A 27449-nucleotide genomic window follows, 5' to 3' on the forward strand; every position below is an offset into this window, starting at 1 on the left:
ACATTTGAAGGGGTTGAGAGTCTAGGTTCCAGTTATGGGCCATCTTTAGCCAGAAAAATGAGTCAATCTGGTTTGTGGGCTTTGACGGTGGTGGGGGTTATCTTCCCAAAGGTAGACCCAGCCTTTCCTACAAACCACCAGGTTTTTTCCCCCCAAGTGCTGTGTTTGCACAAATTCTAGGGCTTTTTTTTAAAGCAAACCTGCCTGTTCAAAAGTCACCCTCAGATTTCACAAACAGAAAAGTAGAAAGGCTACACATATATCCTTAGAGGCCAGAAAAAAAAAAGTCTCCTCTGTACCCTACTCCCTTCAGTAAAGTCCCTTTTAGACTCAATCCTTACACAGGTCCATATTCTGCCCTTAAATCCAGTTGTGCACCCCACAGTTAAGAAGGTTACATGGGTGGAGCTGAGGGCAGAGTCATGGCTACTTACAAAACAATGGCCTTAGTGAGCAGAAAAGAAAATATCACAGTGCATACAAGAGGGTAAATAGTCTGTTTCTTTTTTTTCCAGCAAAATCAAATAAATGGCCAGAAGCATTAAGGAAGTCCTCCGAAGATTACTGGTTTCAAATGAGATAAAAAAAATCACTCAGAATATTAACTAATATACATTAATTCTACTGTGCTTTCCTGTTCCCCGGGCAAAGGAGTTCATGAGAATTATGCAGCAGAGGTGTTTCCCCCCCAGCCTTGCCATTTCCCAAGGCCCCTCCTGAAATTAAGATGGTGCAGGTCATTAATCAGGTTTGGGCAGAAACGTTTTTACGTAGGTGAATAAAAATCTGTATGAAGTCATCAAATTCATTAGAGAGAAAACAGAGAAGAGGAAAGCATGCTTCAGATACACATGCTAGTGCTCTGGTCTTCCAGGGTGGGTTGGAGATTTTTCTATACAGCATATGGAAGAGAACCCCTGAAACAGAGGTGAGAAGTATGTGAATGTAAGAGAGAGGAAGAGAGAATGGTGGAGTGAAAACTTTACCATCATGGGTTTGGACTGGCTGCATTATTCTCAAGGGATGGAGTAAACCAGGTCTGTGAGTTGTTCCAAATAAACCTTTTTACCACACTGTCAAGCATGCTGCGTGTACCACATATTACAGAGAAAATGACTTCAGAGAGAGCTGACATTTTAATGGATCTACTGAGTGTGTCCCTCCAAAGAGAAGGGACGGGTGCTCTTGTGATTATGCTGTTGGATTGAGACTCGGGAGGTCTGGCTTCAATTTGCAGGTTCTGGCACAGACTTTCTGTGTTACCCTGGGCAAACTGTTTAATCTCTCTGGGAACTTGTTCCTCTGCTGTGAAATGGGAACACTAGTGCTTCCTTTCTTCCCTTGGTTGTTTATCTTGTCTGGTTAGGCTGTATACTCTTTTGGGTAGGGACTATCTCTCGCTATCTATGGACTTAGTGTCTATGCTCCCTGGCCCATCGTTACCATGGCATTTGAGCACTTCACAAGCATGGGCGCCAGGTTGGTATAATTTTTGGTGGTGCCCAGAATGGATCCAAGTCTTTCCTCCCACATGGGAACAGAGCCATGTCTCCAGGAGGGGGGACCTGGATGGGGGTAAGGAGGCCGAGGCTGGAGCTGGCAGTGGAGCCCCAGGCGGCAGCAGGGACCCCGGATGCCAGGCCAGCAGCACAGCCCCAAACATTGGTGGAGCTGGGCCCATGTTGCTAAATATTGTTGGAGCACGGGCACCATGGGCCCATATAACTCATGGTCTATGATCACAAGCTTCATAATGCATTTCTCCTCACAACACTGCTGTGAGGTAGCAAAGTACTAATATCTCCATTTTACCAGTGGGGAGCTGAGGCACAGGGACACTAACCCCAGATCAAAGGTATTTTGGAGCCTAACACCCCTTGATTTCAATGCCTTTGAGGAGCTGAGTCTAAGTGAATTGCGCAAGTCACACAGGAGTAGAGAATTGAACCTGGTCCACCTGCCCTCAAGCTAATGTCCCCAAGCGCTGGACCATCCTTCCTGTCACACGTACGTAGACAGCATTCAGTCTCACTTAGGTCCCCTGCTACCATCCAATAATACTTCTCTAAATCCAGGATCCCTGAAGTCCAGGATATTGTCCAATGGGAGATGTGGGTGCTCAGCATCTCTCAGAATCTGGTCCTGGGTTAATATAAAGGGATTCATTAATTGCATCCACATGAATATTCTCATTCAGGTTGGAACATCAGAAAAACATAACGGCACAGCTCCCCTTCTCCTAGTCAAGGAGAAGAATTTCCTCCCAGGCTTGTTTTACAACCTGTTCTGCGAATGCAGTGTCCTTATGGCTGCTGTAGGATTTGGGCCCCTTCCCAGTGCTGTCAGCAGAAAGCAGCTCTGGGGGCGAGGAAGGGGTGGATGCTTTGCTGAAGGAGCTGTCCTTCAGGCAGAATACTAAACTGAGCTACCATCTGTTTCTGGGGTTTATGCTGGTGCCTGCTAAAGATCCTATGACAGTATTTCTGAGTCCCTCTCCCTGCCCCTTAGCATCTCCCTCCCTGCTTCCTATCTGGGAAAAGAAGGGACATTATCTGAATTTCTCCTATCAGGTCTTGTCCCCCCCCCCCCCCCCCCCCCCGCCACACACACACACACTTTTCAGCTCCTCTGCTCCCGGGACAGAGAAATTACAGATCTCTTGTCTTTTCTTGTCCATTCTATTCTCATCCATGCTCTCCTGAATCTTTCTTCCCTGGCAATCTGCCAAGAGGGATTACCCCAAGACCTACCTTATTCCTCTAACCTATGGCTACATGATGAAGTGGGGAGGGAAGCGTCTGATCTTTGGTGAATAAGAGGCTAGAGAAAACAGGACAGCCCCCAGAAAAGGTCCTACTACCATTTACTCTTATATCAATGTGACATATATAAGAACTTGTGCTAACTTTTTAAGTTCCAGAGTACAAATTAGAAGGTACCTTGCTCACAGGATAAACAGGCAATATTGGGTCACAGACAAGTAGCTCCTGGATGTGCAGTAATGTAGTGCAGAGTAAGTAGTATGTAGAGGAGGGGTATTTTCAGAGTAAATTATAGCATGCAGAGGCAGGATTTAATGAAGGATACGTTTTGTGCAGAGTCAGGATAATTGGATGGTATGCAGTATTCGGTGGGGAGGAACCTGGAGTGTAAATACTATATAGAGAGGGGTTTTGTGCAGTATGTTTAGAGGGTAAGTAGTGTGTAGCAGAGGGATGGTCACTGGAATGCAGATTCATCAGCCAGCAGGGGAGTTGGAGCAATTTTTACAGCAGGGGTGCTGAGAGCCATTGAACCAAACTGGAAACCCTGCATATAATGCAAACCACTTCAAGCCAGGGGGTGTCACATCACCCCCAGCTCCAGCACCGGAGCGAAAATAACATCCCAGGTACAAGGTCCCTAAGGCTCAATTTATTGTAAAAACCAGGTTCCAAAACAGAAGCAAATAAGCTCAAGCTACTAGTACTAACTCCCAGCCTCCTACGGCTTTCTCAACTCCCACCAGCTGGAAGGGGAGAGGACACCCCTTCCCCTTTCACAATCCTTCCTGGCTACTATGGAAAGACACCCCTTCCTCACGCTGGAGCTGCTTCATGCATTGTATGTGTCTGTGTTATTTCTTGGCAATCTCCAACTATCTGGCAAGTAAGTGGGGATTACCCTGTGATTAGAGTTTTCCTCCCAAACTGCCCTGGTGACCTTGCCAGGAAGGAGCAAGGGGGCTGGAGGCACCACCAAATAAATTCATAGGAAAAAATAAAGAAGATTCACCCTGCTGAGTGGGTGGCGGGAGCCAGAAGAACCCAGACCTGTCCATCAAAACCTGTGAGCAGATTGACATTAAAGAAGGTAACCGGGGGAGAGGGGGCATAAGTGGGGTAGCTAAGAGGGGTAATTGTAGAGTAAGTAGCATTTAAACGTGGTAGTGCTTAGATACTTGGGTGATGAGTACTATAGAAATGCCTAAGGTAGAGGGCTAGATATGTTAGCTAGTAGCAAGGGGGTAATTGAAAGGTAAGTAATACAGAGCATACAGAGGCAAAGGGTAATTCCAGGGTAAGTATCATGTAAGTACTGGGCAATTGCAGGGTAAGATACTGGTAGACATGTCCCAAGGAAAAGATAGAATTACCTGTAACTTCGCTTGGACTATGTGTCTGCTGCTGGATATGAAAGACTCCCAGTGGCATAATGGAAGGGCTGCCCTGTTTAAGCTGAGAGCAGTCAATAAACCACTGAAATGATAACTACTCCTTCTTCCATGGAACAGTCTCACGGCTCAGCATCTCCTCTGGGGCAGAGTGAAACAAGAAGCTGCTGACAGGACTCTTGACAGGCAGCTGCTTAGAACACCGGGGGTTAGAGCCAGCACCCATTGAACCCCGTGGTGACTTTTGCTACTGATGTAAATGGGAGTAGGATTGGGTCCTCAGTGCGCACTGACACTTTGGGAGTAGATTAAATATACGATGCGCCAGTATCTTCTCTGTCCTGACATTCGTGGAAACCAGTAACTGGTCAGGAAAGTGCCTGGCCAGTACCATGTGGCAGAGGAGGATTCAGAGGGGGAATGCAGCCAACTGCTGGCTCACTACGCATTCGAGCAGAGTGAAGTTGTTAGCAGAGTACTATGCAGGCTGCAGTGTGAGAGAGTCTAAGAGTGTGGGAGAGAGGACAACCTGCAGGCTGCAGGGAGAGAGAGAGATTTCCCTGCTCCCAAGAGGGTGTCCAAGCTGCAAGGAGAGAGCAGAAGTTCCTTGCTCCAGAAGAGTGTGTGCTGCATTACTCCATGCCCCAGGAGAGGAGCGTGTGTGCCGCTAGAGTCAGTGGGTCTGTCTCAGGAATTGCTGGGTGTGACTGCAATCTGTGGACCAGCTGTAAAGTGAAAGCAAAGGCAGGGGCTGTTGTATAGCTGCTGAGTAAGATAATGACCCAGGTGCCACTGCCATTACCATCCAGATCGGACTCTGTGCAGCTGATAGCCCTGCATTCTGCAGAGTAAATATGAACTGAAAAGCTTTTTACCTGCCAAGACCTGAATTATATGGTTCGTGTTTCCACTTCAATAGCTGATGATATCACTAGAGGGCATTAATTTCCTGCATTCCTTACAATGCCCTTGAGGTAAGTGGTGCCATACGGTAGGGAACAATCCTGACCTGGCAGGGTGATGACCTGGATGCTCCTCTGTCTCCTGTGATTCTGGGTGACACACACAATCCTCAGCTCATGTTGTGGCATCTTAGGAAAGGAGAAAATTATTTCCAGCTTTTTTGTTGTCAAATATATCTATTTGTAATTTTAACAAATTATAAATAACCAGTTATTGGTTTCCATGAGTGTCAGGACAGAGAAGATACTGGTGCATTGTATATTTAATCTACTCCCAAGTTGCCAGTGCGCATTGAGGACCCAGTCCTACTCCCATTTACATCAGTAGCAAAATTTACCACTGAGTTCAATGGGTGCTGGTATAAAGGGCCAGCTTTTTAATAGTATTCAGGCATCTTGGGCCTGCTGCTGATTTGGTATGTTAAAGTCTGTTGCTGATCTGGATTCTTGAAAAGTTTGTTAATTATTCTAATTTCATTTACAAAGAAAGCTTTGCAGTTCACCTTTACAACAATCAGCAGGAAGCAACGTCTTCTTTCCAGAAAAGAAAGTGGCAATTGAAACACTGCCCAGGTCACTTTCTTTGATTTGACAGGCTGAGACTTGAGGTCACTTTGAAACAAAACCTGCCAACAAATGCCACTTGAACAATTCAACAGCAGGGTCTAATGTTCTTCCTGATTCTTTGTACCAGAACAGAGTGTTCTCGTTTAAAAACCCTTCCCTCTTCTTTTTGGAAGAAAATATTCTCAAGGGAACTAAATTCTCACTGCCTTGAAGAGAATAATATCCACTCTTGGAGTGAACCTTTGTATAATGGAAAAGGTTATTTCATAAGCGAGATGGTTTTTTAAGACTCCAGAGGAGTCTGTGGATTTTTTTAATCCACACTGGAGGCCCTTTAGCAATGAAATGCAAGATGTATAACCTGTGAAATGCCTCTGCTGGCTACCAGTGTATTAACTTCTTTGCATATAAACACATCCAGAGTGGATGCAAAGGCTTCTCTTTACTGCAGCGTTCTCTAGAGTTGCTTGATCTTTCTGACTTGATTGGCTTGCCTCTTTTTCTTTTTTTAATTGATTGGTTTTTCACAGTCCTGGAAAATGCCCCGGCTGCCTTTTTAACCTAATGGAAAATGTATGGGGTGACTTAGCAAAAGAAAGAGAATGTGCTTACTGCAGCGACAAATATCATGGGCGCTAAGGCAAAGACAGATGCTCTGACAGTGCCCACGGAGAGAGACTGACCCCGCCACCCATAATGAGAAAGCGGCCTATGTGTATGCCACACATCTAACGAAACACACGGTGCAAACTGCACACGTTGGTTAGAAGGAGCAGAAAGACCAAGCACAGCATCCTGGCCTCTTTCATGCCAAAAGATTCTTATTTTGTCTCTTCCTTGCACTGCGAGTGGCTCCTATAAATGGCTTGATTGTTCCTGACTGGGAGTAGTGCAAAGCTAGTTGCACCTAAGGCAGCTCCCAGAAGAGCTGTGCCACAGGGAGTTTTGTACCTGAGGATAGTGAAGCCTGCTCATCTCCAGCTTGGCTGATGAAGAAGGTGTGCAAGGCCATTCTCACACCTCCTTCCCTCCTCCCTTTGGAGCAGTATACACCCTTGAAGGTAGTAGCAGGGAGCATTCTGTGCACTCTGCCTCTCCCCGGGGTGGATGGGGTAGGCAGCCTCTCATCTCTCCCTCCTTCCCTTCTACCTCCATGCTAGCGCAATCCCCTAAATAGCACTAAATCCTAGAAATGAAGGATGCTTGCAGATTGGTAGGTCAAGTAGTGTATAACCCTGCTGGATGATCCACCACAGTGTACTCTCCAGCACTAAATGTGGGGCCAAGCTTTTATCAGCACTTAATACAGACTAGTTGGTTTGTTGCAAGCTGGAAGAGTCAAACCACTAGTTCAGGGGTCGGCAACCTTTCAGAAATGGTATGCCGAGTCTTCATTTATTCACTCTAATTTAAAGTTCTGCAGGCAGTCATACATTTTAATCTTTTTAGAAGGTTCTTTCTATAAGTCTATAATATATAACTAAACTGTTGTTGTATGTAAAGTAAATAAGGTTTTTAAAATGTTTAAGAAGCTTCATTTAAAATTAAATTAAAATGCAGAGCCCCCCAGACCGGTGGCCAGGACCTGGGCAGTGTGAATGCCACTGAAAATCTTGTTGCGTGCCGCCTTTGGCACACGTGCCATAGGTTGCCTATCCCGGCACTAGTTCATCAGTGACTGGCTGAGGTGAGACTATTTTTGTGTCAGCAGGGACCAGTGGGTATAAACATACCTGTGCACTGGTGGAGACTCAGTTACAGGGGTCTTATTGGCACACCTACTGTGCCAGGTGGTTATTACCTGCTGCCGGGAAGGCTTGTGATGCCTTTTATAGGGAAATCATAGATCAAAGTTAATGTAGTTTTGAATGGAGAACTTGCTTGGCATACCACGAATATGGCAATTCTGTTGGAAACAGTAGTATTGTAACTGTAGTACTGCATATTGGGACCTTCCTCTTTCTGATTATGTGTTCATGACCAGCAAGCTAGTGCCTCCCACAGTTAGTAAGTTCCATAAGCAGGTTTGAAGAGTGGTGCTCTAGATGAGCTAGAAAGCAGATCTGTTACAGGACACCAGAACAAAAGCTGTTTTACTCTGCATGAAACTCCTGATTCGGCTGTAAATATAACACAACAGGAATCACGGGGCTTTGCATAAACGCATGGAACTGCTTGGAGGATCCCCATTCGTGCTCAAGGGAACTCTTTTCAATATACTATAGAAAGACCTTGCTCTACAAGCAGACTAATCCAAATAATATTTTTGATGCTACTTGGACCGTAATGCCTTTTCCTAGCATGAGACATAAGTGATTCCCTTCAGAGCATTTGATAATGTTAATTTTACTGCATTTCCCATCTGAATTGTGTGTATATAATTTCAGCTTTATGGCATTTGCTCAGTGCCCACATGATGTGAGTAATATTCTGAAGTGCAGAGTTTGCATTGTGATGTTGAATATCACCTTTGCATTTCATACAAATGTATGTATGTGTGTGCATGTGTACACACACACACACGAATACAAAGTGTGCATGTGCACACACATACAAAGTGTGCATAAGTGTATATATACGTACACACACAAAAAAATAGTGCTTACAGGTTACATATTATATAGATACGTCAGTTAATGGTTCATGTATATTTTACATATTTAGGTTACTACCTGAAAGCTTAAAATGAAAAACAGTCTTATACCACATCTGTCCTATAGTAGCTCTTATTGCATGATTGTACTGTATATTTATTTACTAATTGATGCCTTCTTTCAAAAACCTTGTTTTCAGCTCTGTGTAATAATGGGAAAAGGCACAAGAGAGCCAACTGGCTGAAATCCACTTGAAAAATAACTGACTACAGGTGTCAAAAATCTGAGGTTGTTTATAAAGGATTTGGCTTCACTCTGTTTTCTCTGAAGAGGGTCATGATTCCATATTAACTTCATTTGTTGCTGACTGAGAAAACTTCTCCTCCAATGAGCTGCTCGAAATGGAATAAATGGGGCATGGGTGGGTGGGAGAAGAATTTCTCTCTGCATGCACTGCATCTGTCATGTCTTTTTGTCCAGATGGGAATACATTTTTTTAAAAATCCATATGCTAAAATGACATCTGCGATCTGGCTTAAAAAGAGAAAGCAAAGCTCCATTTTTCTTTCATTAAGGTGTCACCAAGTGCCTAAATATCATGAAGGCTGGGCTCCAAGTTGGCAAACAGACATTCCTCTAGTGACTTAAAGGCATTGCTCAATCAGTACCACTCAGTACCATGATGTCTTCTCTGGAAACCAATGCTGCGGCCTTCTAGGAATGACATACTCTGATTCAAGACAGTGTTAGCCACAAGTTGGGACATCAGTAGGGTAATCATGGTCTCCAACCCAGATGAAAGCCTTTACATGCTTACCATTTAGAAGGTGCAATCACAGTCTCTGAATGTTTCATCTCCTTTTTGCATCCTTCAGATAGAAAAGAGTGTGTTAGGAATGTTGTCTATTTCACTCACTGCCTGTCTCCTGTCAATTCAATATTGTCTCATCGCTGTTTCTCTTTCTTTCTCAGGGCATGACCTTCATCAGCACAATGGATCAGGAAAAAGAGCAACCTGCCAAGTCTTTCTAGCTCCTGTACAAAGTTCCTGAACCCTCACATATGTCCAGTCAACAGTCCCAACTACACCTTCCCTCCTACTAAAAGATGCAAGTCAACAAAGTCTAGCTCAAACCTGAAACGTTACCAAAAACCCTGTAAGAGACTCCCTCCTGAAATTTTACAGTCAGCTCAGTGCACTGCGCATCAGATTCCAGATCAGAAGGAAGTTATGTTTGTGTAGCTAGTAGCAGAGATTTCAAAATAAATAAACACCCGTATATATTCAAGATTATACACACCTCGGTATACTGTGTGTAGAAGTATAAACTCAAAATGTCTGATCGGTATAGAAACAACGCAAATCTATATCAAGGGGCTAAGGACATAGCTAGAGAGGTGAACCAGGTGTCAGATGACTACCGGTATCAGGATGGCAACTATGGACCTTCAGATGGCTATTACCATGATGAGAATGAGCCAACCCAAGAAGAGGATGCCCAGAGCGATGCCACGGAAGGCCATGATGAGGATGATGAGGTCTATGAAGGAGAGTACCAGGGCATCCCTCACCCAGATGACATTAAGGGCAAACAAAAGAAGAAAGCCCCTGCCATGGCCGATGAGTTTAGAGACAAGGCTGAGCTCATAGCCGAGCGGATGGAGGATGAGGAGCAGCTTGCCCACCAGTATGAGAACATCATTGAGGAGTGTGGCCACGGGCGCTTCCAGTGGACGCTTTTCTTTGTTTTAGGCTTGGCACTGATGGCGGACGGGGTGGAGGTGTTTGTAGTTGGCTTTGTTCTGCCCAGTGCTGAGAAGGATATGTGCTTGTCCAGCTCAAACAAAGGGATGCTAGGTAAGTGCCACTGAACAGCCTTCCTTCAGACATTATGCAGCAGGGATGGATCCAAACATAACTTATTCCATAGGGCGGTCTCATTCAGGATCCTCCCCATTTTCCCCATCCTGACTCCCTCTCGCAGGGGGGTGACTAGATGGAGCAGATTCCTGACCCTGTCCATGCCCTTCCATGTGCTGATGAGAATGGGGCTTCTCAAGAGCAATATAACAGAAGCACGCCCATACTCAGCCGCTGAATGTAGTCACAGCTCCTGTAGTCACAGCCCAGGACACACCTGGCACCTGAACTTGGATTACCTCCCCTGCCAGGCAGCCTAGTGTGCTGTTTCCAGAGAGCAGGTTTATTTATACAAAAATATTAGGCTTATGTAAAGGACAAACATGCATGGAGACACTCCCAATCTGAGCACCCAGGGAACTAGATTTCAACCTATTTAGTAGCTCAACTGTAATGAGAAGCTCACAAAGCAGCGTCATCCAGATCTGATGGAGCCTAATGTAGATGAGTCGGTTTAACTGTATATTAAACTAGGTTAAGTGGGTGAGCAGAACCTATGTCCCAGAGGATCTTTTCTGTGTGTTTGCCTTCATCCCAGTTCATTTCCATCCACAGGAGGGTGAGCTTCCCTTAGACATATTTTTTTTATGTACGGGAGTTTCCTATCTAATCAAATCTAATCTCATGCCCTTCACTGTGGTATCTGAGTGGCGTATAAATGAGGGGGAAAGAGAAACTTTCTGATCAGGCTTGAAGAAGAATGGATAGATGAGAATGAGGAGAGACATAGGAAGGAAGACAAGAGACACAGGGCTTCTCTGCAGAGAAGAGCACTCTTGGGCAGGGCTTACTGCAACAGTTTTTGGATGGAAAATTGTTTTTGACTAAATGTTATTTTTTCTGGAAGTGTTTCCTTTCCTTGAGCACCTGGAAACCGAAAACCAAAATAATGTTTTGGCCAAAAATGTTTGGCAGCTTTCAACTGTTTTTTTATTAATAATCATGATTATTATTTGAGAGTCTGAATTTTTTCAGTTGTCCGGGTTTGGGCTTTTGATGAACAGAATTCCTGCAGAATTCTCCCCCATTTTCTGATCAGCTCGACTTTTGGACCGTACTGAGGGGTGCATCAGAAAGGAAGCTACAACTGGGCTATCAGGAAGCTACGCAGAGAGACGCAGCAAGTTTCCTTCAGATAGCAGGATCTGCAGAGAAGACGGCTCTCACGCTGACAGTGGCAGAGTGTTCTGAAGGGTAATGAGGAGGCGGGTGCTAGATTACAGTAGGGAAACAGAAAGAGTTTCATTTAAACACCTTAAAGGACAGTTCAATCACAACTGAATGTCTCTGATTCCTTGCATCCTTCTTTCCTCTCCACTGCAAATACATTCTCAGTGTGATGATAGCAGAAATTCTGCAAAGTCTCAGTGAGCTTTATAGAGTTACCAGCTGGAGTTTGGAGTCAGCATTAGTATAAATTGGAGGCATTTGTAACAGTTTTAAGCAGTCTCTCTCTCTGTCACCTTGGTGCTACTGAACAATGGAGCATCTAGTTGGTGCATTTCCTTTCCATCTGGTGATACAGCTTCAGGTTTTCACATGTATCCCTTCCTCGGTGCTGCCCCTTATGCCTGCAACTCCATCCCTATCACATTCTCCTCTTCTAAATCTCTCCTAAAGACCTTATTTTCCATGAAGTCTAGTCAATATTAATCAACCCTCAAACTGTACGTTTTGGTGGGAAGTCCAACTTTTGTCCAGTTGGCTCAGTATGAACCTGCATTGTATTGGGTGTATCTTTGAATTGAAAGCTCCTTGACTGATAGGATTCTTGCTTCCTCTGTGGTTGGTATGGTGCAAGTGGACTGAAAGGCCTATCTGAAATAACAACATGCTGATCTATAAGGGCTCGGTTCTGCACTCCTTACTCAGGTAAAATGTCCACCAAAATCAATGGGAATTTCATCTGCGTAAGAAGTACAGGATATAGCTCCATCTGGTTTAACACTCATAGAACCAGGAAACTTTACGCATCAACTAGCTTTTTATTTTCTCCATCCAGAGGCAGAGGTGGCTGCAGCTCAGTTCTATTCTTGGTGCCTGTGTAGGTTTCTTTTCTTATCATGTACCTTCCCCCTCCACACGCCTGAGTGTTCCCCAGCTGCTAATCTTAGGCCTCCACAGCAATTTGCAAGCTGCCACATTGTCTCCTCTGTTGCTGCCCTTCTCACCAATGTTCTTCTCTTTGTCCAGACGCCATGTCTCTTTGCCCAAAGTCCTAATGAGCAGAGAAGCTGTGCAGTCATTTCCCTTTGGATACCGGATTATCCTCTGAAGCTGTTGGCTAATGTGTACTGGGTCAAAAGTAGCCTATGGAGGATTCCTCCTAAATCTGGGGAATGAATTTAATGTCCCACACGAGATTGAAGAGTCAGCCTGTAACAACTCCCACTTGGTTTCACTCCTGTCCTGTCCCCTTGGGCATTGAACAAAGGTTTATTTATTTTGACTGAGGTTGAAGTTGAGTGGAATAGTTTGGATTAAATAACTTTTTCCTGAAAACTTTAACCCAAATAAGGTATAGACTTTCCCAGGCCCCGAGGAGTCCAGGCTTATCTGATAAAGATAATTATCTGATAATGATACCCAGTCAGGCAACAATAATGGAGGTTTACAGGACAACTGAAGCAACCATTGGAGTATCTGAATTGGGATGGTTGAGTAGTGTGTGCATCCATAGTGATGGTGGAGAAATCTCCCAGGCTTGTAGATTATATCCTGGCCCGTGATCTCAGCCAGTTTTTCTCAACTGAAATTAACTTCAGAGCTTGAGTCAAATCCATCCCCCATATGCCACTTTTTCAGTACAAAGGGAACAGACCGCTGCCCTTATAAGGACCTCTCTGGCTGGTGTAACTTAGCTCAGAGCCACCTTTCTCTCTCCAATCCCACCCCCAAGTCCTGCAGTAATTGTGCATCAGCTGGACTTAGGGGCTGGACATTTATTTATTTATTTAGCTTATTAGTCTCAATCCACCCTCCGAAAGTTTTTTCAATTTTCTAAGGCCAAAATGTCAAAAGAGTTCAGCTTCAGATTTTCAGCAGCTCCCATTGGGAGGCTTTTGGCCAGATTTTCAGCACGTTGGGTGGTAAGAACCTTTGAACAACAGGCCATTTATTTTAAAAATCTGACCCTAGAAATGTCTATCTTGGTGGAGCTCAGTCTAACATGCACCAGAGTCAGAAGCACTGATATGTCCCCACCAAATATCTTTGAAGTGTTACTGGCCCATCCAGAGCTAGAGAGTACCAGAAGTCTCATGAGGAAGCTTGTTCTTCTGTTTTTCCCAACCCAATACTTACCTGACTCAATGTTCACAGAGTGAGCTTTGGAGAAGCAAACTAACTTTTTGCATGTTTATCCAATTACTGCTTGCAGACCAGGATCAGGTTCATCTGTCTGCAATTTTTAATGAAGGGGGATGGCATTTTCCTCCTAGTTCCTTCTCCGTGGGAGTTCTCCTTAAGGTTAAAAGGGGCCTTTTCAGAACTTGGATTTGCAGTTTTCCACATCTCTAGTTGTTTTGGGAGTCAGATTTTGGAGCTTGGAGTCAGAACTTGAGGCTGGTGCAGGTCAGTGAAGAGCCAGATAGGGGAGGTGCAGAGGAAAGTGGACTACACCAATGAGGTATTTCCCTGCTGCTACTAGTTGATGTGGGATAGAAGAAGGTTCTCAAATCAGTACATTTTTTTTAAATAAAAAAAGGTTTGGCTAATATAGTCTCAACTGTCGGTGGTTTCCCTCCTGCAGCAGGCTTAATGCATGTGGGAGCCTGCAGAGATGTGCAGGAGTATGAATAATGAATACTCAATGACACAAATTCAGGAGGGTTCTGTGCCCTTGGTGTAGGATTTCTCCTCTTCTGAGTACCCAGGAGGGCATGTCATGTTAGCATAGGCACAACTGAGCTTAGCACCTGAAGGGGAGAACTATAAAGGTGCTAACGATGGATACAAAAAGCTTAGCTTCCTTGGAACCTTTCCTGGCTCAACTTTCCTGGCCACACACCAACTACTCAAAAAAGGAGACAGTAGTCAGACCTATTCAGGCAGCTCAGATCTTCTGACACACGCTCATTTCCTTCTGGGTATTTCAGTTCTTTGATGTTGTAGGGGTTGTACGCTGGCAAATTGTTAATGCTCAAGGTTCAATGATACCTATAGACTGACTTGTCAGAATAATGGTAGCAATCAAAGAGCTCTTTTGGCTCAATCTGTGCCTAATGTGCAGTGATAATCTGCAAGAGTGTGTCTATGTGAAATGAGCAGAGGTTTTATTAGAGTGGGCATGGCTTTCACTCAAATTACCATGGCCCCTGGGTCGTTATAGACGCATGAGTTACTATCCCTAACCTTTTCTACGTACAAATAGAATCAGCACAAGGGTTCATATTTATTGTCTGGTGCCTGTTCTAGTCGTATTTTCGATAAGGAAACATGATTAGGTCATTCCAGACAGAGCTAAGTTTGCTTCCAGGCATCTGATAATGTTTGCACCTATGAAAGTGGCTCTCATTCTCTTGATCATGGGTGGAGGGGAATGGGCAAATGGAAAATGAATAGGAGAAATAATCAAACCATTTAAGAAAAGAAGAAAGACAAATTGCAAGAGCTAAAAGTGGTGCTATGTAAACTGGTGAACTTTGGCTTTTGCCGAAAGGATGTTTTGCCTTTAAGTCCCAGTGTTTTCCATAGGTGCTGGAACTGGGGGTGTGGGGATGCTGCTGCACCCACTGGCTTGAAGTGGTTTCCATTATATGCAGGGTTTACAGTTTGGTTCAATGGCTGTCAGCACCCCCACTATACAAATTGTTCCAGCACCTCTGGTGTTCTGCATGTTTTTCCCCCTTCAGAAAAAGTGGAAAAATTACCAAAATTACAGTCAGCTCCAGTAAAAACTGCAACCAAACAAATGCCCATAGAGCTTCTTGAAATGTGAGAAATCCATGTGACACCTCTGAAATTTCATAAAACATTTCAATTTTGTGCTGAAAATAAACAGTTCTACTTCAGATGCAAATTAACGGCTGTTTTAACCCCAGTTATTCCTAATGGTAAAGAACAAGTATTTGGGCTTTCCCTTGACGTGAAATGTTGTTTCAAAGACGAGTGCTGGGGGAATTAAAAGCCCACACCCATAGCAGTGAATATTTTAGCATTTTAAAATTTTGTGGGCAGAGAAGTTTGCTAATTTGTCACCAGATTATTTCCACTTATTCGTCAGACATTTCTGCTTTAGCTGAGTCTGATGCTGTAATAAATAAAATAAAATGATAATAATAATAATAAATAAATGTATTAAATCTACTGCAACTAGAAAATTCCTGCCTTGTGACTGGCTCAAAACAGTTCTGTGGTGAGTCATTAAGTTTCTATTCACTTGAGAAGTGAGCAATTCTGGCATATGGAGGAATATCAACCAATCAGATTATACCTTCCATGCATGCATATTGATTAGTGGTACTATGTACATTCAATATTGCTATTACTAGCATCTCAGCGGGAGCTGCAATTGGCCGAACCTGCAGACATGGCAGGTAAACAAACCAGCCCGGCCTGCCAGGGTGCTTACCCTGGTGAGCTGCGTGCCAAAGGTTGCCGATCCCTGCTGTATAGTATAGGGTAAAAGCACACAAAAGACCAGATTTCACAGTCCGTGATACGTTTTTCATGGCCGTGAATTTGGTAGGGCCCTACCGATGGCCCACCCTTTTCTGTGCCTTGGGCCTACAAGCCTAACCATGGCAGCCTAAGACTTAGGCCATCACATGATTTATGAACATATCTCCATAAGTATATTGTCCTGACAATGCTGCAAACAACCATGTTGGATCACCATGCTCTTAACCAAGCCAGAAAACTCTGTACTGCTGTGGTTAAGCTTGTTGTGTAGCTGGACACTTAGAATCAATTTTTTGGTGCCGCTATTCATGATTTTGACCCAAATCTGCTGCTCATGAATACTCTGTAATGTATTTCTTAAGGTTTTCTGCAACATTTCTGCCTGCAAGTTCATTAGAATTGGCAGGCACGAAAGAGGCACAAACACTACCAATGTTCCAGTCAGTGTTGGCCAATATCTTCTTTGCAGTATTGGCACCTCTGGTGTTCTATCTAGCTGTGAAGGTAGAGCTTGGTGCAGTGTGATGATTGTCTCCTCATTTGTAAACACACCAGTAATTTTATCTGACGTGAGCCAAAATGAACAACTTTTCATTTAATGGCAAAGGATTAATTTGGCTTCTTCTATTGAAGACTTCAGTTTAGCAGAGGGACTAGGTGTGAGGGAGAAGGGGGGGAACCAGATGATGTTATGAATTTTAAATTGATGGACAAGACCCGTGGGGGTATTTTGAATGACACTGAGTGCAAACACACACCCACTTTCTGTGCTGGCGGCACCCAGTGAAATATTCAGCGCGCATTTTCAATGGCATGTTGGAAGATTCTGTGGGTTCCTAAATCCACCTTTGCTTTGACTTTGCAGAATTCCCTCAGAATTCCCAGCAGCCACAAATCACTCACGGCTAATTTATATATGTTCCCCACCTCCCTTTGAATAGGAAAATCCCATTGTTATTATTTTAAGTGTGATGACTCATGTTTTAACTGGTAGGGTAAGTCATTTTAAATGGAAGGTGAGCTATCTCCACTTCTGTTTATTCAACAAAGCAAATGCTATATGAACCAACGGGAATTTTCTTTCTGTATCATTTGATTGCCATTTTCCAGGGCAGTGAGATCTATAGATAAAGCAGCAACTGTCCTACAAGTAAAAGCACATAGGAAATATCAGGAACCGAAAAGGCCATCCGACCCAACATACCTACCTTTTGTTTGGCTATTTTATTCATATCTTCCATTTGTTCAGTGTACCCTGCCCCCAATCTTCTGTAGGAGCAAATCTACTCCAGGGAATGTTACTCCTTTGCGTGAAATCATTCTGCCTGAGTTCCCTATTTATTCCCAGGTCCTTTGGACCATAGGTAAAATTTTCAAAAGCCTCTACTTGACTTAAGAGCCTACATCTCATTGACTTCCAACGTCCCATTTTCAAAAGTGATTTTGCCCTATAGGAATCTAAGTCACTTTGGTAATTTTGAAAATTTTACCTTATGTCTTTTGGCTTCTAGGACAGTTTGTCTCTAACAACTTTGCTGGAATATTATAATAGTAATAATAAATTAATAAGCACTTAGCATAGTATAGTATTGTATCCATCCTTTCTTATTCATAGATTCATAGAGTTTAAGGCCAGAAGAGACCATTGTGATCTCTAGTCTGACCTCTTGCACAACATTGGTGATGGAATTTCAACAGAAGCCAAAAGAATTTCTTAATTTGGAAACTTTGATGATGGCACCTCAAAGGTTTCCTCTTTTTCAATGGGAACAAACCCAATGCCTTTACATTTTCTGCATAGCTACAGCTGGTTGAATTATTCATAACCAAGAGTTTATTCTTTGAATTTCACCTTTTACTTTTGACAAATATTTTCTGAACAGATTGCATTCTTCTCACATATATTCATTATTTTATATTAGTCACAGCATAATGGCTGCAAATAATGATTGTTCTCTAAATTGTTTGACAGCTGTTACATTTAATACCCAACATCTGTGCTTCTTTAGTTAGTTTTGCTTAGAATCATAGAATATCAAGTTTGGAAGGGACCTCAGGAGGTCATCTAGTTCAACCCCCTGCTCAAAGCAGGACCAATCCTCAAATGGCATCCTCAAGGATTGAACTCACAACCCTGGGTTTAGGTCACACAACATACTTCTGTCCCTGATTGGATGACCATAACTTTTGGAATTAGGTTTCTGGTGTGAACTCTCAAGTTTCCAAATTCAAAATTTGTTTCCAGTGAATAGCCTTTTATATTTTCATAACATTTGCTATTTCATTGGACATTCCTGACAGTAAATTTGTTCTCTAGAATATTCTATGAAGGCAAAAAACAGGAAGAACACAGCAGAAGGAACTTAGTTTCAAAATCTGATCAAATTATTTTGCCCAGTTCTGCTTACTATTTAGATTTCCAATACCTAATACAGGGTTTGGCAACCTTTGGCACACAGCTCACCAGGGTAAGAGCCCTGGCGGGCCGGGCCATTTTGCGTACTTGCTGCATCGGTAAATTTGGCCAATCGCGGCTCCCACCGGAAGCAGTTTGCCACTCCAGGCCAATGGGAGCCACGGGAAGCTGCGGCCAACACATCCCTTGGCCTGCGCTGTTTCCCGGGGCCCCCATTGGCCTGGAGTGGCAAACCTGCAAACGCGGCAGGTAAACAAAGTGGCTTGGCCCGCCAGGGTGCTTACCCTGGCGAGCTGCGTGCTAAAGGTTGCCGACCTCTGACCTAATATCACGCTTGTTTCCTTTTGGAGGTAATAGAATTGTTGCTGTGGGACCATGCTCACAATATTCCAGAAGGGATTTAACACACAATGGTTTTAGAAAGTAACAATATTACCTCTTTCATATCCCCTGCATCAATATCTAATTTGCCTTTTTGGCTGCAGTGGTATATGGACTGGGTCCATGATTTCAATTATCAGTAATCTCTAAATCCCTTTTGTGCACTGCACTCTGGATGACAGCCCCACTAGGCTGTCATTTCGCAGGTTGGTTTCTTCTGCATAGACTAATTAATGACTGTACTTTCGTTGAGGCTTATCATCATTTGCTTAGTCACCTAAGTAGCTGTGATTCCTTTGGATTCTGGCTGCTCTGATCCTTACTTGCTTTTCCTTCAGTTTTGTATCTTTTACAAAACTGGTGATCTTCTTTCTGTAGCCTCATCCAGATCATGTAGCCTTTCTATAACTGGCCTCCTGCACAACTCCCCCAGAAGAAAAACATGGAGCACATTTTATAAAAGATTAGTAAATGATGAATATCATTCAACGTTGTAAGATGTCCATCCAGGAAAATTGCTATTAGTACATCTTCTTTCCTTTACTTATTCTGGCACTTACCGCGGGAGTATTTTAGTGCAGGTGCGTAAATGAAGGTTTTATGATGTTTGCTGGGGCATGTAGTCTTCACAAAAGGACACTCCCCCCAACTGTCCATCATAATAAATAATTCCCTTGATTTCATTTCAGCTGTGGAGTGGGTTGTACTGTAACTGACCACCAGTTCCTCAGAAACCAGCGAAGTGGTTCGCCTCTAATAGCCACTGAAGTGATGGCTGCAGATCTTGATTGTTTGAAGGTTTTGGGGGCTGACTTACCCATTGCCACTGCTTTACAAGACTTAATAAAAAAATATCTGAAACTAAAAAGAAGCCACTTCCACAGAGTTATGTTTCGCAACACTAATCAATAGCTTTAATGCACCTTACATAGAACTCATCTTAACAAATGCTGTATCACAGAGCAATAACCTTGGGGCCCACCTTTAGCTTGGGTTCCTGAGCTCAGAATCTGATCTGTTCTTCAGCTACAATAGCAGTTCCAGGCTCCTTCTTGGACTGCTTCTTCATGTGCAGTTGTTGCCCTTTTAAATTCTCCCCCCCTCCCGCACATAAAGCTGCCAGTCTGCAGTGACTTTAAACTCAAAGCACTACATTCTCTGCATCAATTGTCTCACTGACACCAGCCATGCAATTAATTCAAATCCTATCATTGATTAGAAATAACACTATTGGCCAAATCCTGCTCTGGCCCCAAACCAAGCAAAGATACACCTGTGAACAGATGTTTGCCCTTCTCTCCTTCCTGGAGCTGAGTACCTTCAACTTGGTCGAAGCAACTGCTGTTGCCTACATTGACCTCTGTGCCCTGGAGTATGGAAACCAGGATTTGGCACACGGAGGCCTGACTACAAGTCTCCTCTATTCCCTTAGATGATATCCTGAGGCACTAGGGCGATGAGCCTCAGTTCAGCCCTTGGGGAGCAAAGGATGCCAATACAGAGCGCATGCACAATGCAGACATTGTTGCAGACTGACAGTTTGCACCTGCAGTGTGTCTGTGGTCACCAGCTGTGGTGCACAAAGCACCTCAATATCTGCTAATACAGGATCAGTTCCTTTGTTAAATAAAATAAGGAAACGAGTCCTGATGCTTTTGCAGAACTGTGGATCTCCCTCAATATTATCACTCCTCTAACAAAGCTCTCAAGTCCACCAGGTCTCTTGTTTGCAGAAAGAGAAGAAGCAGCATTTGCTTCAGTCCAAATGGCTGAATCAGACAGTTTGTAACAAAGGGGGACTTCCATAAAATATCCAGAGTATTGGAGCAGTTGCTCATTCACTCTGAGCTGGGCGGCTGCTGCTGAATAACAAATACCCTCCAGGGCTGGGCACCTGGCTCCCAAGCCCTCCGTCGGGATATTCAGTTATAATAATAATAGATCACTGGCTACAAGAAAGGAGTCTTGCATGTTAGAATGCAGCAACCGCCTCCTGAGCAGATTCATTTTTGTTGCTGTTGTTTTTAAGAAGCTTTGGATGAACAGCTGCCAACCTGGATTTTCCCTGCAGAAAACCATTAACCCTGCCTGATCATTCATTTTTAATCTGGGTGCAGGAACATGGGCTTAGTGGTGCTGCATGAACATCCCTTATTCTGTTGGCCAGATTTATCAGCGGGATAGGTGACTGACACACCAGCCAACATGCCCAGGACACGTAGCCGCTTCCCTCTCCTGGATGGAATCAGAGCAGCTGCAGTTGGTGGGGTTAGAGCAGGGGTTGGCAACCTTTGGCATGTGCCTTGCCAGGGTAAGCACCCTGGGGGGCTGGGCCTGTTTGTTTACCTGCCGTGTCCACAGGTTCAGCCAATCGCGACTCCTACTGGCTGCAGTTTGCAGTTCCAGGCCAATGAGGGTGGCAGGAAGTGGCAACCAGCAAATCCCTTGTCCCGCGCCACTTCCCGCCGCTCCCATTGGCCTGAGACAGTGAACCATGGCCAGTGGGAGCCGCAATTGGCCAAACCTGCAGATGTGACAGGTAAACAAACTGGCTTGGCCCAGCCCTACATACAAAGTCCAACAGATAGTTTAGTGTAAGTAGTTAGCACATACTCTAAGGCAGTGTTTCCCAAACTTGGGATGCCGCTTGTGTAGGGAAAGCCTCTGGTGGGCTGGGCCTGTTTGTTTACCTGCTGTGTTCACAGGTCTGGCTGATCGCGGCTCCCACTGGCCGCGGTTCACTGCTCCTGGCCAATGGGAGCTACGGGAACCTTCCCCTACACAAACGGAGTCCCAAGTTTGGGAAATACTGCTCTAAGGGACCAGTCAAAGTGAAGTGGCCTGTTAGAATATGTGTTAACTATTTATGCTATTACCTGTCTAACCAATCAACATGGATGGAATTTTGAATAGCAAATATGCTCAGCGAACTGTTTGTGATCAAGTCACAGAATGAAAAAGAATAATTGGAAAAAAAATGTTGAACAAATTCATACAGTGAATATACGAAAGGAAATTAAGATTAGGTCATGGAAAGTCTGTGAACAGAGAAAGAAAACTAAATAATTCACTATGAGTTAATCCCGCAGCTCTAGTTAGAGGATGTCAGTGTTTTTAGTCGCATGTACTTTCCCAAGATCTGATTAACATTTGCCACACAAAAAAATAGGCTATTTACAATCCAGAAGAATATTGGAGTTGACTGTGCCAGATGCTGCCCTTCATCAATCCTCTGCCGAATGGTTGAATGATGCCTGCAGTCATCAGCTTAAGTCAAGTCATTTATGTATTGCAAGAATGTTCATTACTGTTCCCTGGTCTCCCACTGACAAGTTTTTTTGGACAGGAGGTTTTACACATCATAGGACCAGTTCCTGAGAAGCACTGGTAACTCTCAGTGAAGACAGGCTTTGACTCAGGGTGAGGTCTGAACCTCTTTAGCTCGACCTATGAAAGGACATTTTTACCAGGGCTCCCCAGAGGATTCAAGGGGCCTGGGGCAAAGCAATTTCGGGGGCCCCTTCCATAAAAAAAAGTTGCAAAACTATAGAATACTATATTCTTGTGGGGGCCCCTCCAGGGTTTGGGGCCTGGGACAAATTGCGCCACTTACTCTCCCCCCTTCTGGGCAGCCCTGACTTTTACCAGAACCTCGTTGGTCTAGAAACAGGGCTGTAAATCATAGAAATGTTGGGCTGGAAGGGACCTCAAGAGGTCATGCAGTCCAGCCCCCTGCACTGAGGCAGGATTAGGTGGATCTAGACTATCTCTGACAGGTGTTTGTCTAACCTGTTCTTAATAACCTCCAATGATGGAGATTCCACAACCTCCTTTGGTAACCTGTTCAAATGTTTAGCTACTCTTCCAGTTACAAACTTTTTCCTAATAGCCAACCTAAATCTCTCTTGCTGCAAACAAAGCCGATTGCTTCTACTCCTACCCTTGGTGGACATGGAGAACAATTAATCATTGTCCTCTTTATGAGAACCTTTTAGACATTTGCAGATTATTATGTCTCCCCTCAGCCTTCTCTTCTCTAGACTAACAAACATCTTCTCATTTTTTGTTGCTCTCCTCTGGACTCTCTCCAATTTGTTGACATCCTTCTTAAAGTGTTGTTCTCAAAACTAGACACAGTACTCCAGCTGGTGCCCCACCAGTGCTGTGTAGCATGGGACAATTACCTCCTGTCTTACACATGCCACTCCTAACACATCCCAGAATAACAGAATCTCACAGTATCAATCCCCTGAACCATATATAGGCACCTACATGGGAGCGGGCTGGTTGTTGGGGGGTTCTGAGCCCCTTCATCTGTTTGTCTCCAGCAGGAGTTGTGGGTGCTTGCCCCTTGCCCAGGAGTGACTGACTTTGGGTCTCAGCTCACAGAGGTCCCAGGAAATCAAGAGGCTTGTCTCATGGAGCTTCATCTGGGATACCATCCATATGTTTATTTTATGAGCATCTCAGTGCCAATCTGTCTGCACATCACTCTTGGTGCAAGACAGGTTGGGCTGGGTTTCTCTCTAGCTGTTTCACCAGTGGCTCAGTGATAGCAGTGTTGCATCACAATTAAGGGAGCTTAGTTTGCCTTTTCTGTTTTAAAATGTTACTGGCTGATGTAATCTAGACAATTTTATAGACAGAGATGGCAAACCACAAAATTAGGGCCATTCCCAGATTTACAGGTGGGACAGTTACTGCAGTGGCTGATCAAAGCAAACCGGAGGTGGGTAGACTGCTCTGCGAACCAAAAAGAATGCCTGCTGGAATTGAGGATGCTCATTGCTTGCTGAGTTATTAACAGTGTTCAGTCAGTAGCCTCTGTTTTGTGGCTGATTTTTTAGTCCTGGTTGGTTGGTTGGATTTTCTATCACCAATCTGTCAGCAGGATGAAGGTCAGTTCACCTTCCTTCACTTGGCCCTGGGTTTTCTGCCTCGCACTCCTGGGAGAAAATTAAAAAAGAGGAAGATAAACAGTTTAGTAACTTTGCAAATCCATTTTCTCCCATGGCCCACTGGGTCCCTGGGTTCTCACATGAAATTGCCAGTAAAACATACCATTTCTGATACTCCTAAACTATTCTGTGACTCAATAACTTGAAGATGACAACCCACTGAGGGGAAGCTTTGGGCCCCACGCCCAATTTCTTAGCCAAATAGCTGCTGATGCTGTAATGTTCTTCGTGGAGGTGCTGCCTGGATACCACAGACTCAGCATGCTTACAGGTCCATCAGAACATATGATGAAAATCCACTTGGTCACCAGACATTTCACTCCTGGACTGTTGGAGTTCCAGCAGCACAGTTACACAGCAGCAAATGAACTACTTGAAGGGCCACATCCTCAGCGAGTGTAAGTCACTGGAATGACATTGATTTCAATGGACTAACACTGATTGATAGCAGATGACTACCTGACCCAAATGTCTAGGCATGTCCACACCACCTCTGGGATTATTGAAAGAGACACTCAGGCAACTGTTCCTGGCCGATCACCTCCTGTATTGCATTTTCCATTGATTAAGAATTAATACAGGGAATTTGCTAATAGAGAAAGTTAAATCAAAGATCCGAAAGCTGGAAACCAGACCAAGTCATGACTTGTTGCATTCACAGACTTTGTCCATTGGTTGCCTTCTGCTAGACTGACTTATCACCAAATGTTCTCTCCTTATAGCTAAACAAATCTTCTAACTCTACCTGATCAATTTTTCCAGCCCCTCAGGCACTGATACTCACTGCATGTAATCAGATTTAAATGCTTAACATTTGATCCTGCTGTCCTTACATGAGCAAAATGCCTGCTGGCCTGAGTGGGCATTTTGCCAGCAAAAGGACTTCGGGATGGGGCCCTTAATCTGAATTTTCTATTTCCTTGCTGAAATCAGTGGATATTAAAAAAATGAGGTGGAGTTGGAACATGGATGAGTTGGTGGGACTTGATCTGGTGTCCATATAAAAAGCTTAGCTCCTCATTTGGCCCCGTTGTTGGTAGTATCAGCAGAGTGGCCAAGGACTGAATGGGTCTTGGAGGCTGAATTGCCCTTCTTTCCAGGTGAGAGTTAAGAGGCACATGGTGCCTGGGATGTGAGGATGCTACTGCACAGAATACCTGTTTCAGGGGTGAATCAATTCTTTCTTCTCAATCCAGCGCTTTCAGCCAGCACTAAAACTTTCTTTTCAAAGAACCAGTGTTTAAAAGCTGAAGTCAGACAAATTCAAGTTAGAAATAAGACACACTTTTTTAACAGCCAGGATAATTAACCCTTGGAGCAAGCTGCCAAGGAAACTGGTGGATTCTCCATCTCTCGAAGTCTTCAGATCAAGGCAGATATGCCTTAGTCAAATACATCATTGGGATCAATACAGTAGTAACTAGCTGAAATTCTATGGTCTGTTATTCAGGAGGTCAGACTAAAGGATCTAATGATCCCTTGTAGTCTCAGAAATCTATGTCCCTATGAAATACAGAGAGGAAAGGAGATGATATGCTTAAAGGGGCACTTGGATGAAATATGTAACCCGCAAAGAAATTTTCCATTCCTTTAGCTCTCCTTCTGCCCTCTCCTGGTTGCCTGAGTTATCATCAACCACTACACAGCACCCCTCCCAGTGCTCCCTCAGCACCAGTTGCACTGCGAGGGGTTAGTAGACATAAGATGTCATACTCCTGTTGTGCAGTTAATGGCATACAGCAAGGACACGTGCTTTCTAAGCTGCTTATGCCTGGCTCTGGCTGATGTGCCTGGGACGTGCTAGGGAAGAGATGACTGCGGGCTTGGTCAAATGAGACAGCTCCTGAGGCTTTTTGTGTGTGTGTGTGTGTGCGTGTGTGGATTTGGATGACCAGGTGTCCCAATTTTATAGGAACAGTCCCAATTTTTGGGTCTTTTTCTGATATAGGCTCCTATTACCTCCCCATTCCCTGTCCCGATTTTTCACATTTGCTGTCTGGTCACCCTAGGTGGGTGGGTGGGTGCGGTAAATGAGATCTCACTTGAAGCAGAGTAAATCGGGTGTTTGTTGTTGCCTGGAATTGAGTCAGAGGAGGGTCTGAGAGCAATAATAATACTCAGTCCTAATAACAGCCCTGGGAGGCAGGCATCGTTATCATGGTTGTACAGATGGACACACTGAGGCTGGGAGAAACTCAAGGACACAGGGTAAATTGGTGGCAGAAGCACCAGTAGAATTCAGGCATTCCTGGCCTCTAGCCTCATGCTCAGACCACTCAGCCACACTGGCTCCCTAGAGAGCAGCTCCTGGAAAGCCAGTTGACTGAGAGGTTTATGTTTGAGAGCTGAGCCTACCCTGTTTGCAAAATATCATTATTAATAATGATCATTTTGTATCCTGAGAGCACCCACTATGTGCCAGAACTTTCCAAACAAATATGATGGCAGGTTCCTTCAGACTCATGAGGCTTTGAAAGTCCAAGAGTTGGAAAAGTGACATTAGATGACTCCTTCTGAAGTAGCCTGAGGTACCATTTTAGATGTCACCAGAGGGCGTACTCCTCCTGAAAACTGATGGCTGACTTTACAGTCCCTAGAAATTTGATTCTTAGATGAGGATGTATGAGCCCATCAATAGCACTTAGTGAAGCAACTTTGGCCTGACTGGTATCTGGCAAAGGGTGCTGTTTCGCTCAAGTAGAAAGTGAATGTGTCAGACACTGACAGGAATTCAGGCTGGTGAAGTATTTCAATATTTGCTAACAGGGCCTTGGTTGGTGGCGAGTTGGGGTTTGTGAGGAAGTGCTCCGAACGTTGGATATGTGTGCATTATCAACCTAATTGCCCTGTATTGCACATGTGAGAGGATGTCACTCAGCTCCCTGTCTTTCTTTCCTCTAGGGCTGATAGTCTACCTGGGAATGATGGTGGGAGCTGTTATTTGGGGTGGCCTGGCAGATAAACTGGGAAGGAAGAAATGCCTCATCATATCTCTCACAATCAACGCTGCCTTTGCATTCCTCTCCTCCTTCGTCCAGGGATATGGATTCTTCCTCTTCTGCCGCCTTATCTCCGGCCTCGGGTGGGTAACACTCTCTTTAGTCCCTCAGCTCTAGGCTGAGGTTTAAGATGGGAGAACCCTTCGTGCTAGATGAAACTGCACAATGATTTGGGATTGCCAGCTGAGAAAATGGGAGGACTGACTGGACAGGTTCTACACAGCATGTGTGTGTTCTAAATAAAATGTTCACATCACCCTGGAAGGATCTAGAGCAGAGGTGGCCAACCTGAGCTTGAGAAGGAGCCAGAATTTACCAATGTACATTGCCAAAAGCCACAGTAACACATCAGCAACCCCCCAATCAGCTCTCCACCCCCAGCTCCCAGTGCTTCCCACCCACCGGCAGCCCCACTGATCAGTGCCTCCCCCTCCCTCCCAGCACCTCCCAATCAGCTGTTCCATGGTGTGCAGGAGGCTCTGGGGGGAGAGGGGAAGAGTGAGGGCATGGCAAGCTCAGGGGAGGAGGCGGGAAGGAGTGGAGTGGAAGCAGGGCCTGTGGCAGAGCCAGGAGTTGAGCAGTGAGCTCCCCCCAACCCTGGCACATTGGAAGTTGGTGCCTGTAGCTCCAGCCCCAGAGTTGGTGCCTATACAAGGAGCCGCATGTTAACTTCTGAAGAGCCACGTGTGGCTCTGGAGCCATAGGTTGGCCACCCCTGATTTAGAGCCAGCCAGGGAGAAGGCACTAGACAAGGGGGATTATATAGTTTATTTTTCCTTAAACAAAACAATTTAATGCTTGGAAAACTGACTGTCAGATAGTCTGAGGTCTTAGCCAGAAAACAGGTGCATAAAAGGAAGCAACGGCATCTGTTCA

The 27449-nt window shown here is 44.5% G+C and overlaps 1 protein-coding gene across 5 annotated transcripts in view; it reads left to right on the forward strand.

The window, feature by feature from the left end:
• The window catches only part of SV2B (synaptic vesicle glycoprotein 2B), a 99769-nt gene that overhangs the window by 45204 nt on the left and 27116 nt on the right, over positions 1 to 27449 (forward strand). For 4 of the 5 annotated variants that reach the window (XM_050967405.1, XM_050967402.1, XM_050967406.1 and 1 more), the window contains 2 exons: positions 9249 to 10134; positions 26476 to 26656. In XM_050967405.1, coding sequence (XP_050823362.1) covers positions 9612 to 10134; positions 26476 to 26656 — 704 coding nt within the window. In that variant the 5' untranslated portion in view covers positions 9249 to 9611. Of the gene's footprint in view, positions 1 to 4633; positions 5128 to 9248; positions 10135 to 26475; positions 26657 to 27449 lie in introns of those variants that run through there. The other variant, XM_050967404.1, reaches the window with a different exon arrangement.

The sequence above is a fragment of the Gopherus flavomarginatus genome, chromosome 9 (genome assembly GCF_025201925.1).
Source record: "Gopherus flavomarginatus isolate rGopFla2 chromosome 9, rGopFla2.mat.asm, whole genome shotgun sequence".
In the NCBI taxonomy this organism is placed as follows: Eukaryota; Metazoa; Chordata; order Testudines; family Testudinidae; genus Gopherus; species Gopherus flavomarginatus.